The sequence below is a fragment of the Geotrypetes seraphini genome, chromosome 8 (assembly GCF_902459505.1).
Source record: "Geotrypetes seraphini chromosome 8, aGeoSer1.1, whole genome shotgun sequence".
Taxonomy (NCBI): domain Eukaryota; kingdom Metazoa; phylum Chordata; class Amphibia; order Gymnophiona; family Dermophiidae; genus Geotrypetes; species Geotrypetes seraphini.
This window is the reverse complement of record NC_047091.1, coordinates 34,909,035-34,922,064: the sequence shown is the minus strand read 5'-3', so window position 1 is coordinate 34,922,064 and position 13,030 is coordinate 34,909,035. Positions and strand designations below refer to the sequence as shown.

At 48.3% G+C, this 13,030-nt stretch overlaps 1 protein-coding gene across 2 annotated transcripts in view; it reads right to left on the bottom strand.

The window, feature by feature from the left end:
- Nucleotides 1-13,030, bottom strand: part of LDLRAP1 (low density lipoprotein receptor adaptor protein 1) — a 100,082-nt gene that overhangs the window by 58,828 nt on the left and 28,224 nt on the right. For both annotated transcript variants that reach the window (XM_033954457.1, XM_033954456.1), the window contains exon 2: nucleotides 8,958-9,100. In XM_033954457.1, coding sequence (XP_033810348.1) covers nucleotides 8,958-9,100 — 143 coding nt within the window. The remainder of the gene's footprint in view (nucleotides 1-8,957; nucleotides 9,101-13,030) is intronic.

Genomic DNA, 13,030 nt, shown 5'->3' with positions numbered 1-13,030 from the left:
GTAGTTTATACATTCTATAATTCCTTATATTGTAAGTCACCTTGAACCTGTGGGAAATTTATCAACCTGCAAGAAGTTTGAGATCTACTGGGAAGTGTTACCAACTGCGTAGTCTAAAGATGATAGGATTCGTTATTTGAAATCTAAAATCTCTTTTCCATTGCTGGTAAAAGCCTCTGGATTTCTATCCCAGGAACAATGAGATTATGTACAGATCGTATGTCATTTAAGGAATTATTAAAAATATAACTATTCACAGATGCCTCTCTAAACTCAGTGGGCTTTGCTTTATCTAGATTTCAGTAAGTTTTGGTACCAAGGAAAATTTGGAAAGATTAAATTGAACCAATTGTAGTATTTTATAATGTTTTCTCTGTTTATAAAGCACAGTTACTTACCGTAACAGGTGTTATCCAGGGACAGCAGGCAGATATTCTTAACGCATGGGTGACGTCACCAACGGAGCCCCGGTACGGACCTTTTTAACTAGAAAGTTCTAGTTGGCCGCACCGCGCATGCGCGAGTGCTTTCCCGCCCGACGGAGGAGTGTGTGGTCCCCAGTTAAGATAAGCCAGCTAAGAAGCCAACCCGGGGAGGAGGGTGGGACGTAAGAATATCTGCCTGCTGTCCCTGGATAACACCTGTTACGGTAAGTAACTGTGCTTTATCCCAGGACAAGCAGGCAGCATATTCTTAACGCATGGGTGACCTCCAAGCTAACAGAGAGGGAGGAGGGATGGTTGGCCATTAGGAAAATAAATTTTGTAACACGGATTGGCCGAAGAGTCCATCCCGTCTGGAGAAGGCATCCAGACAGTAATGAGTAGTGAACGTGTGAACTGAGGACCAAGTGGCAGCCTTGCAGATTTCCTCGATGGGCGTGGAACGGAGGAAAGCCACAGAAGCAGCCATAGCTCTGACCCTGTGGGCCGTGACAGCACCTTCCAGTGAGAGACCGGCCCGAGCATAACAGAACGCAATACAGGCAGCAAGCCAGTTGGAAAGCGTCCGTTTAGAGACAGGACGACCTAGACGGTTAGGATCGAAGGTCAGAAAGAGCTGAGGGGACGAGCGGTGAGCCCTGGTACGGTCAAGGTAGTATGCAAGGGCACGCTTACAATCAAGCGTGTGCAACGCCTGTTCCCCAGGATGAGAGTGGGGTTTAGGGAAAAAGACAGGCAACACAATGGACTGGTTGAGGTGAAAAGCCGAGACCACCTTGGGAAGGAATTTAGGATGGGTACGCAGAACCACATTGTCATGGTGAAAAACAGTGAACGGTGGATTGGCGACCAGTGCATGCAGCTCACTAACCCTCCTGGCAGAGGTGATGGCAACGAGGAAAAGCACCTTCCATGTTAGAAGTTTGAGCGAAGTTGTGGCAAGAGGCTCAAAAGGGGGTTTCATGAGGGCTGATAAAACCACATTCAGGTCCCAGACGACAGGAGGAGGCTTCAGAGGTGGTTTGACATTGAAGAGGCCTCTCATGAACCGGGAAACCAGTGGATGAGCCGTGAGAGGTTTTCCGTGGATAGGCTCATGAAACGCAGTGATGGCACTGAGGTGGACTCTGATTGAGGTAGACTTGAGGCCAGCGACGGACAGAGAGAGCAAATAGTCCAGTACAGTTTCCACCGCTAATGAGGTGGGATCGTGATGATGCAGCAGACACCAAGAGGAGAACCGGGTCCACTTCTGATGGTAACATTGGAGGGTGGCCGGTTTCCTGGAGGCATCCAAAATGCGACGGACAGGCTGAGACAGATTCTCTGGAGAGGTCAGCCCGAGAGAAACCAAGCTGTCAGGTGGAGCGAAGACAGAATGGGATGCAGTAGAGACTGAAGTTGCTGCGTAAGTAGAGTAGGAAACACAGGAAGAGGAATGGGCTCCCTGGAGCTGAGCTGAAGCAGGAGGGAGAACCAGTGTTGACGAGGCCACCGAGGAGCGATGAGAATCATGGTGGCCCTGTCCCTGCGGAGTTTGGCTAACGTCCGCAACATCAGAGGTAGTGGAGGAAAGCGAGCAAAGATGGAGTGGAGTGTGGACGGGTCCAGAGTCCACTCGTGAGGTTGAAGAATGCGGCCGAGATTGTCGGCCAGGGAGTTCTGTTCGCCCTGGATATAGACAGCTTTGAGGAAGAGATTGCGGGCCGTGGCCCAGGTCCAGATACGGAGAGCCTCCTGACAAAGGAGGCGAGATCCGGTGCCGCCTTGCTTGTTTATGTAGTACATGGTGACTTGATTGTCTGTGCACAGGAGAAGAACCTGAGGGCAGAGAAGGTGCTGGAAGGCTCTGAGAGCATAGAACATGGCTCTGAGTTCTAGGAAATTGATGCGATGTTGACGCTCCTGAGGGGTCCAGAGTCCCTGGGTGCGTAGATCTCCTAGGTGAGCTCCCCACGCATAGGGGGAGGCATCCGTGGTTATGATCATGGAGTGAGGGGGTAGATGAAAGAGTAGACCCCTGGAAAGATTTGAGGAGTTCAACCACCATTGAAGAGATTGCTGAAGAGACGATGTCACAGAGATGGGATGAGAAAGAAGATCCGTGGTCTGCGACCATTGGTTGGCAAGAGTCCATTGAGGTGTCCTGAGGTGGAGTCGTGCCAGAGGAAGCACATGTACCGTGGAGGCCATGTGGCCCAGGAGGACCATCATCTGTCGGGCGGGAATGGAGTGATGAAGGAGCACCTGACGACAGAGGTGGAGCAGGGTCCGTTGACGATCGGAGGGGAGAAACGCCCTCATTAGTGTGGTGTCGAGAACTGCTCCAATGAACTGAAGTCGCTGTGTAGGAAGCAGATGCGACTTGGGGTAGTTGATCTCGAACCCCAGGAGATGGAGGAGCGAGATGGTGTGATGAATGGCTTGCAGCACAAGCGGCGACGTAGGAGCTTTCACCAACCAATCGTCCAAGTAGGGGAACACCTGGAGGTTGTGAGACCTGAGGAAGGCCGCCACCACAATAAGGCACTTGGTGAACACCCTGGGCGATGAAGCGAGGCCAAAAGGTAGCACTTTGTACTGATAGTGACGGTGCTATATCTGAAACCGTAGGTAGCGACGTGAAGTCGGATTGATTGGGATGCGAGTGTAGGCCTCTTTGAGGTCCAGGGAACATAGCCAGTCATGTTGAGAAAGAAGAGGGTACAGCGTGGCAAGGGAGAGCATTCTGAACTTCTCCTTGACCAGACATTTGTTGAGGTCCCTGAGATCGAGGATGGGACGCAGGTCTCCTGTCTTCTTGGGAACCAGGAAGTAGCGGGAGTAGAATCCCTGACCCCTTTGGTCCGGAGGCACCTCTTCGATGGCATTGAGAAGGAGGGATTGAACCTCCCTCAGGAGGAGGGGGGTTTGGGGGGAGTGAGAAGCAGACTCTACGGGAGGATTGTTCGGTGGAAGAGTCTGGAAGTTGAGAGAGTAGCCGTGGCGGATGATGTTGAGGACCCATTGGTCTGATGTGATGACCTCCCAACAGCTGAGGAAGATATGTAGACATCCTCCGATTGGTTGAGGAAGAGGCAACGAGGGAGGAAGACTGGCTATGCCCTGGAGAGAGGAGTTAAAAGGGCTGAGAAGGTTTCGAAGGAGGGAGAGGCTTGGCAGGTTGACTAGACTGAGAACGAGCCTGAGTGTGTTGATGTTGTTGATGGGGTCGCCGAGGTTGCTATGAAGGCGGATTGAGGGGTCTGGCAGAGAACCTGCGCTGATATGAGGACTGTGGTCTGTAAGGGCGAGCAGGTGGGGCCTTTTTCTTAGGTTTAATAAGAGTGTCCCATCTGGTCTCGTGGGCCGAGAGCTTTTGGGTGGTCGAGTCTAGGGACTCCCCAAAAAGTTCATCCCCAAGACAGGGAGCGTTGGCTAGGCGGTCTTGGTGGTTGATGTCCAAATCAGATACCCTCAACCAAGCCAGGCGGCGCATGGCCACGGCCATGGCAGATGCACGGGAGGTGAGCTCAAAAGAATCATAAATAGAGCGCACCATAAATTTCCTCAGTTGAAGAAGGCTGGAAATTTGCTGCTGGAAGAGCGGAACTTTACGTTCTGAAATGTATTTTTGAAGGGTGGACAGTTGTTGAACCAGATGTTTCATGTAAAATGAGAAATGAAATGTGTAATTGTTCGCCCTGTTGGCCAGCATTGAGTTTTGATAAAGGCGCTTGCCAAACTTGTCCATCGTCTTGCCTTCTCTGCCAGGAGGGGTGGAGGCATAAACACTGGAGCCCTGAGTTTTCTTCAAGGTAGACTCAACCAGGAGAGACTCATGGGGTAGCTGAGGTTTGTCAAAACCCGGGATCGGGATGACCCTGTAAAGGCTATCCAGCTTACGGGGGGCCCCGGGGACGGTGAGTGGGTTCTCCCAGTTCTTATAAAAAGTTTCCCGCAGTATGTCATGTACGGGTAACTTGAGAAACTCCTTGGGAGGCTGTTCAAAATCCAAGGCCTCCAGAAAGGCCTGGGAATTTTTGGAGTCAAGACTCTAGAGGGATAGAGAGAGCCGCTGACATCTCCCTGAGGAACCTTGAGAAGGAGGATTGCTCAGGCTTAGAAGTGGTATCGGGCGCTGAGGGCTCCTCGTCCGATGATGATGCGTCCTCCTCGGTACCGGGAGGGGAGTCTTCCCATAGGTCCGGGTTCCTGACATCAGTGTGCGCATGTCGAGATATCGGGGTGGAAGGCTCAGTATGGTGGGTCTTAGACAGAGATTTGCCAGAGCGCACCGAGACATTACCGGGAGAGGAAGAGCGAAGCTGGTCTCGGTCCCGGGAAGAACGGTGCCGGTCTCGGTCCAGTGCCCCGCCTGGTACCGAGGAGGATCGGCATCAGCGTGGGTATGACCTACGGGGTGGGCACGAAGGTGTTCAGCCGAGAGAATCGGCATGGAAGAGTTAAGGGGCACCGATGGGGTGGATACCGGTTGGACGGTACGAGGCTCGGGCCGGTCTGGTACCGAAAGGAGCAGTGCCAGGAGGGTCGGTAACAGGTGCTGGAGTTGTTGCTGCAGCTGTTCCTGTAATTTGTCTTGGAGGATGGTCGCGATGCAATCATCCAGTGGTTGCACCGGAACCGCTTTTTTCTGCTTCGGTTCCTTAGGTGCCGCTCCATGCCCCGGCGATGAGGAGGCCGATGACGAGGCACTCACCGAGATCGGGGCGGAGCGTTTCCGGGGTCGGCGTGAAGCCGGTAGGACCGGTGTCGCCACTGTGGCCGGAGGGTGCTCAAGGGAGGTGGAAGGCTTCTTAGCCGGCTTACCTGGCGCCAGCGACGCCGATGAAGGATCGGGCGTCGAAGTGGTGGGTGCCAATTTTGGCGGTACCGTAGTCGACGGAATTGGCTCCATAGCAGATGCGGTGCCGAAGAGGATGTTCTGCTGGATTTGTCGATTCTTTAGAGTACTTTTTTCAGAGTAGCACAGCGGGTGCAGGAGTCCGCCCGATGCTCAGGACCCAAACACTGTAGGCACCAATTGTGTGGGTCAGTGAGGGAGATCGGGCGTGCACACCGCTGGCACTTCTTAAAACCCGGCTGCGGGGGCATGAATGGGAACACGGCCTCCTCAAAATCAAACCCGGAGGCTTGTATGATGGCAACAGGCCCCGCCGGGGCCGGCCTGAAAAATAAAGGAAAAAACAAAAGGGTTTTTTTTTTTTTTTTTTTTACAATTTAGAACGGAAAAGAAACCCGAAGGGAAAAAGAGAAAAAACAAGAAAATAACGTGAGCGGGAAGGCAAAAAGGAAGTTTTCAACGGCCGTTGAAACCACATGCGACTTCTTCGCTCCGCGGAAACGAAGAAACTGGGGACCACGCACTCCTCCGTCGGGCGGGAAGGCACTCGCGCATGCGCGGTGCGGCCAACTAGAACTTTCTAGTTAAAAAGGTCCGTACCGGGGCTCAGTCGGTGACGTCACCCATGCGTTAAGAATATGCTGCCTGCTTGTCCTGGGATAATTTATGTACGTATGATGTTTGTACACCGCTTAGATTCAAGCAGTTTCTAAATTTTGAAAATATAGTGTGACTCAGAAGTACTGGATTAAATATGATTCATCGTGACATCCTCAAGTCGCCTAGACAAGTGGTCCCCAACCCTGTCCTGGAGGACCACCAGACCAATCGGGTTTTCAGGCTAGCCCTAATGAATATGCATGGAGCAGATTTGCATGCCTATCACTTCTATTATATGCAAATCTCTCTCATACATATTCATTGGGGCTAGCCTGAAAACCCGATTGGCCTGGTGGTCCTCCAGGACAGGGTTGGGAACCACTGGCCTAGAGCCTGTTTAGGTGTGCACGACACACAAATACTAGATTAGATCCTGAAAAACCAGGACAGGTTTGTGAAGCCCTGCTCTACAGGCAACGGTGCAAAAAGCCAGACTAATAACCTGCTTCCTATTCCTCACTGGCAACTTAGTGTTTCCAAAAATAAGAGTAAAGCAGACATTTCCTTTGGTCATTTTCATAATGCTAGAATACCATTTAGGGAGAATGGAGCTTTAATGCTGAAGATAAAAGGAATTGTAACGTCCCTTGAACTCTGCATTCAAGGCAGAAGGTGAACCCTTCACCATTACCAGCTAGCCGGGTTTATTTTAAGATAACCCCAATATGCATCAGAAATCCTTAGTATAAGCAAATCTCATGCACATTCATTACCTGGTACTATTTCTGATTAGACTTCTCCAGACACTAAAAGCCTATTTTGCTACACTGAATATAATATGTTTAGTTCCTGCCTAGAAATGGAAATGTAATGGTCTTTATTAGAAAGCCACAAATACTGTAGAAATTAAATCTTATTCCATGGTCCAACCACATTTCATGCATCCAGCCAGCAGATGAGTGCAATGATCAGATGGCCAGTCCATAAGTGGAGGTTTAAGAGGAAAATACCAGACACAGGAACACTAGCGCAAGAGAGATACTAGGATCAGAAAAGTTACACATCAATTGGGGGGAGTGGGGGGGGGGGGGGGAGGAGAGGAATGGGACCAGGTTTGCTCATTCTTCCCTCATGTTACTGCAAGATTTAAACACTGCAGTGTGTGGAATAGACTTTCTGAAAATTTACAGAGCCTGTCAAAGCCTGGCCAGTTCTGCCTCCGCAGCAGACACAGCAGTAACAGGAACTAACAGAAGGGGGCGCAGGGTTGAGAGCTGCAAAAAAAATGACAAGCCAGCCTCCGTGTGGACACATAGGGCATTATTTGAGTTACAACCATTATCTCTCTCTAATCTAGTGTTATTTTAGACACCAAGTCGCTCGTTGAGATCTTTAAATGACAATCGAGGAGCTGTTCCCTGTATCTCAAAGGCCCACCTTGCCTCAACCAGAAATGGTGCATTTTTCTACTTAGTTCCAATATTGTGGAACAATTTACCAGTAGAGTTAAGGAAGGAAGAATCATTTCAAAATTTTATGAGACATCTAAAAGCACATTTTTTTCAAATGGCTCTCTCGAATTGAAGAATGGAATGGGGACCTCAATCTACATTAATTTGTACTGATTCGTGTTGATTTGGATTTATTTCATAACAGTTTTAGTGGATATGTTTTAGAAATGTTCATTTATTTTCTTTCTTAAATATGCTTAAGTTATTATGTCAATTCTTTTTGGCTTTATAGACGGTATAGAAAGATTTTAATAAACAAACCTAGTGGAGAGCTTCACGCTTCGTTTCAGGCATAGGAAGCTAATTCACGTCACAGAATGACTAACCTCATCTCCGAGTAGATTGGGCTTAAAAGCTGCAGGCAGGGCTTATTTAATACTCAACTTTTTCAAAAGGCTAAGGGATGTAGTTAGTCCTATAAAAGGTGTCCGACCCTTTAGTCCACTTGACTATTTTGTAGAAACGGCATCTACAATGCTTTGCTTACAATAAGGCTCCCCACCCCAGGAATCCCTAGCCATCTGGATCACATTCAGAACCATTTTGGGTTAAATTTCAGTTCACTCCGCTCCTATTTTACCCAGTCTCTTACCAACTGAAATTCATCAGTCCCACAGTTCTGGCCCTTCCCTGGGTTAGAGGGCAACTGAAAGAAATGGTTGCTTTAGTTTAAGCCAAAACTGCAGCTGAAAGTTTGATAAAGATTGCAGCAGACTTTTTTTGGTGTTGGGGGGGGGGGGGGGAATGGCCAGAAGCAACTGGTCATCACGGTTCATAGACAACGGCGCGAAAGACAAAGGTGCGCCCGGACAATTGAGCGCAGCGCGGAGGCGCGTGCCGCTCAAAATTACTGTTTTTAAGGGCTCCGACAGGGGGTTTTGTTGGGGAACCCCCCCACTTTACTTAGACATTGCGCCGGTGTTATGGGGGGTTGTAACCCTCCACATTTTACTGTAAACTTAACTTTTTCCCTAAAAACAGGGAAAAAGTGAAGTTTTCAGTAAAATGTGGGGGGTTACAACCCCCCAAACCCCCCACAACGCCCCCACAACGCAGCGCGATGTCTATTAAGTAAAGTGGAGGGGTTCCCCCCCACACACCCCCATCGGAGCCCTAAAAACAGAAATTTTGAGCGGTGCGCGCCTCCGCGCTGCGCTCAATTGTCTGGGCGCACTTTTGACCTGACACCGGTCATCACTCCAGCCCCAACTATCCACTAGACAAGGACAGACTCGGTGAAGAGGTGAGAGAAAAGAGCCAGGATTAAAAAAAAAAAGTTTTTGTTTCAGTCAAAACCAGAAGGCGGCTGAATACAGACTTCGGTCCGGTTTCAGTGCCAAAGCTGAAGCTGTTATTTGGTTGGCCTCTATCCTGGGTTTGGTTGGCCTCTATCCTGGCCTCTATCCTGGGTTAAAAAAGGATGGGTAAATGAAAGCCAGCAGTAACTATGAATCAACCTCCAATGTGCCCCCCCTCCTCCCCCAGCTAGAATATCACAGTATGTCTTATTCTCCAAAGCAGGGGGAAAGGTCCCTTCACAAAGTTACAGGAGATACTCACGGTTGCTACGATTCTTTTCACGGCTGCGACGGACAGCTCCTCCCCTTTTGGCTGTTCTACCAGTGTCATTCCAAGATACTTCAGGTTAAAGACCATGCCCTCCAGCAGCATCTCTCTGGTGTCTGTCCAGTTTTCTGGCAACTCTGGAGAAGTAGGGGGGGGGGGGGGGGGGAGAAAAAATGCACACCACCACACATCAGCAAATATTTTTGGCCAGGCTGAAGTAAACTGCACTTGCATGTATTAGTTTTGAAGAGAGGAAGCAGCAAACTGTAGAGCACAGGTGTCAAAGTCGGTCCTCGAGGGCCAGAATCCAGTCGGGTTTTCAGGATTTCCCCAATGAATCTGCATAAGATCTATTTGCATGCACTGCTTTAAATGCATATTCATTGGGGAAATCCAGAAAACCCGACTGGATTCCGGCCCTCGAGGAGGGACTTTGACACCCCTGCGAGGAACAGGAAGCTCGAGCTCTGAGCCGACTCGGCTTGGCTTGATGATTAAAAACCAGGGCAGACCAGAAACCTTCAAGTCCTTAACTACCCTTTATGGGCTCGCTGCTTGGGAGTCTAAGGGACTGCAAGCATAAGTCATGCTGCTAGCTCCCAGAACGGAAGGAACAGCCCCCTTGCATCAAAAAATGTCACCGATGCAACGCAAGGCTGAAGGAAGCCTGGAATATATAGCAGTCAAAGGAAAGCGAGAGAAACACAAGAGACTTTATCACAAAAATATAAGAATAGCCTTACTGGGTCAGACCAATGGTCCATCAAGCCCAGTAGCCCGTTCTCACGTTGGCCAATCCAGGTCACTAGTACCTGGCCAAAACCCAAGGATTAGCAATACTTTATGCTACCGATACAGGGCAAGTTGGTTAGTTGGAAGCAATGCGACAAGCCACATTAGGTCCATCTGCACTCAAATTTGGTTCATTGTAGAGCAATTGGAAAGAGTTTAAGAATATAAACCATGCGCCAACATCATACGCTGCTACTACTATTTAAATAGCGCTGATAGGTGTATACACAACACTGTACATTTTGACATTTAAGACAGTCCCTGCTCAGAAGAGCTTACAACCTAACCTGGACAGACTTGACACAGGGTTGGGGATGCAGAACCCAATGTGAGAGGACTTAGGAGTTGAAAGCAAGTCAGTGTGGTGCAGTGGTTGAAGCTACAGCCTCAGCACCCTGAGGTTGTGGGTTCAAATCTATGCTGCTCCTTATGACCCTGGGCAAGTCACTTAATCCCCCCATTGCCCCAGGTACATTAGATAGATTTTGAGCCCACTGGAACAGACAGGGAAAAATGCTTTGAGTACCAGAAGAAACTCATGTAAACCATTCTGAGCTCTCCTGGGGAATGGTAGAAACCAATCCCAACCTAAAGATATAGCCAGGCTCTTCTAAATTGGTAAATTGCATTGAACTCCTTCTGGGGAGTATTAGCAATCCATAAATGCTAACGTAATACTCGATCACCTATACTGAGCCAGATGGTCACTAATTCCACCCATTCCCCACCTAACATACTTTTCCCTCCCACCCTATCCATTTATACCTCATACATACTCATTGTGGAAATCCAGAAAACCCGACCTGGCGAGGTTTGAGGTTGGACAACCTGTATTTTAGACATCATCCTTCACCTAGCCAACTATTTTTTCAGCCTTAAGGAAGTACACCAGTAAAGCACACTGGTTAACTCGAGGGCCGCAATCCAGTCTGGTTTCCAGGATTTCCCCAATGAATATGCATGAAATCTATTTGCACGCACTGCTTTCATTGAATGCTAATAGATCTCATGCATATTCATTGGGGAAATCCTGAAAACCTGACTGGACTGCAGCCCTCGAGGAGGGACTTTGAGATCCCTGAGTTAGAAGCTTTAGACTAGAGTATGAAGTCTAACAAGAGTCTGGCATTGAGTCCAGTTTAGAGAATTCTGGAAAGTATCCAAGCATAGAACGTGCCTGGTTTCTTCAAGAACTCACATTTTCGGTTTGGGAGCTGTTTAGAAACAGTGGGAAGTTTGAGTATCTACACAGTTTTTTTGCTAGAGAATGTTTCAAGTATCTTTCCTATGTCCCCCATCTATAACTATTGAGGGTCAGTGGACAAGAGCAGAGGAGAAGCGAGGTCTTCAGTGCCATGTTAGCCAGAAATAGGACCAGTGCAAAAATCTTAACAGTATTTAAGCCTTAGCACAGTTTCCTAGCAGCAAGAGAAAGTTTTGCTCCCCAAAGCAGTAACCATGTAGCCTACAAGATACAGGTGCAATGTTTATACCCCACATACACGTCTCCCTCCGTATTCGCAGTGATAGGGGATTAACAGAACCACAAATACAGAAAAATTGAATAACTTTTTCATATGTTATTCGCTGTTATCTATTAAACTATTGTGAATATGGTGAAACCATGAACATGGCGGGAGACCAGGCCTGTTCCTGAAGGACATGAACACGGTGAAGAAAAGTGCTGGGGATCGGCGATTTCTCTATGCAAGCTGAAGTAATTTGGGGGAGGAGCCAGCAAGCTAAAAACCACAAATAATCGAAACCACAAATACGGAAGAAGTGTATACCTAAATTAGTTCAATGCAGTTAAAGAAAGAAGGAAAGATACAAAGCATAAAAGTCAAATACACATTTTTGAAATAACCCATTTAAGACTTTTCCAAACTGTATAGTCACTCCAGGTGATAAAGGCCAGCAGCGTGACGGATTTTAAGAAAAAATGGGATACTCTTGTGGGATCTTTAAGGGAGTAAATTCAGAGGGGGGATACTTGGAATGGGCAGACTTGGTGGGCTATAGCCCTTTTCTGCTGCTTTTTTCTATGTTTCTATGTAAATGTTCTAATATCCATAGAAAGATCATGCCATTTCTTTGTGGCTTGATAAATAAGCAGCTATAACCACCTTTTAACCCTTTTTTTTTTTGAGTTGGAAAGTGCCAACACCCAGTTCTTAAATTGCAGCGTGCCTGTGTGTTAGTCTCTCTTCCACCTTCTAATCATATTGCAGAGCTTGGCCATATACCGTAAATATTAACCACCATATTGCATACTTTAAAAAATAGAGGCCCAGAACAAATGTGCTCAAACAGCACAGACCTGACACTCCACTGCACCTCCCCACTCCGATGCTCTTGACACAGACTCCAAGACCCCCCCCAAAAGAGGGTTACCATGTTTTTAGTAAAAAAAAAAATAAAAGGGGGAGATGTGTGGCCCTGCCCCATTCTACCGCAGAACCACCTCATCTCTTCACAGCCACGTTTGGAAGGCATCCATGCAGGTGCAGCCGCCCTCCAGATGCGGCCCCGAGTTCAACGGTTTTCAAAACCCGGACAAAGTGCCAGGTATTAAAAAACACATCCGGATGCCTAGACAGTCCTCTAAAGAGAGGACATGGCCAGGTGAATCAAAACATCTGGTAACCCTGCCCCAAAATATCCCTTGTGCCCTAGGACACATACTCCAACCATGAAGATAGACCCAGGACAGATGGGGAAAAAGCTTAAGTACACAATTTTAACCCATTCCGACCTCCTATGGGAAGATGGACTTAATTGAATAAATAAAAAAATGATGTTCTCTGAAGACCTAAGTGGGCCTCGCTCCCCAAAAAGGACATCCTTGTTTCCTAATACTGGAGGTATGGGGGAGCTGTAGCGGGCTATTTGAGGATAAAAATGTCACTTCACCTCAGATGACCGTTTTTGCTCCCAGCCACATCTTTACATCAGACCTGAGCTAGTGTAAGGACTCGGCAGCGAGGGAAGGGTGAACACGTGCTAAGTTACAGCGCAGTTCCAACCCCTCCCCCCCAAAGCAATTTCTTCAATCTGTAACATGCAATTTGCACTTTCACTGCACCATCCATTTTCCTGAAGCCTCATTTTGCTGCCGTCAGTAGCGAGACTAATGCGACTGTTTGCGCTCTCTTTTTCAGCATTAAACATACTACAGTCACAATACCTGCGCCCCAGTGTCACAGCAGACATTGAAAGCGTCGCTAGTTACCATCCACTTGCAAGAACTCTGCTCGGAAACCTTGCGTAGGTTT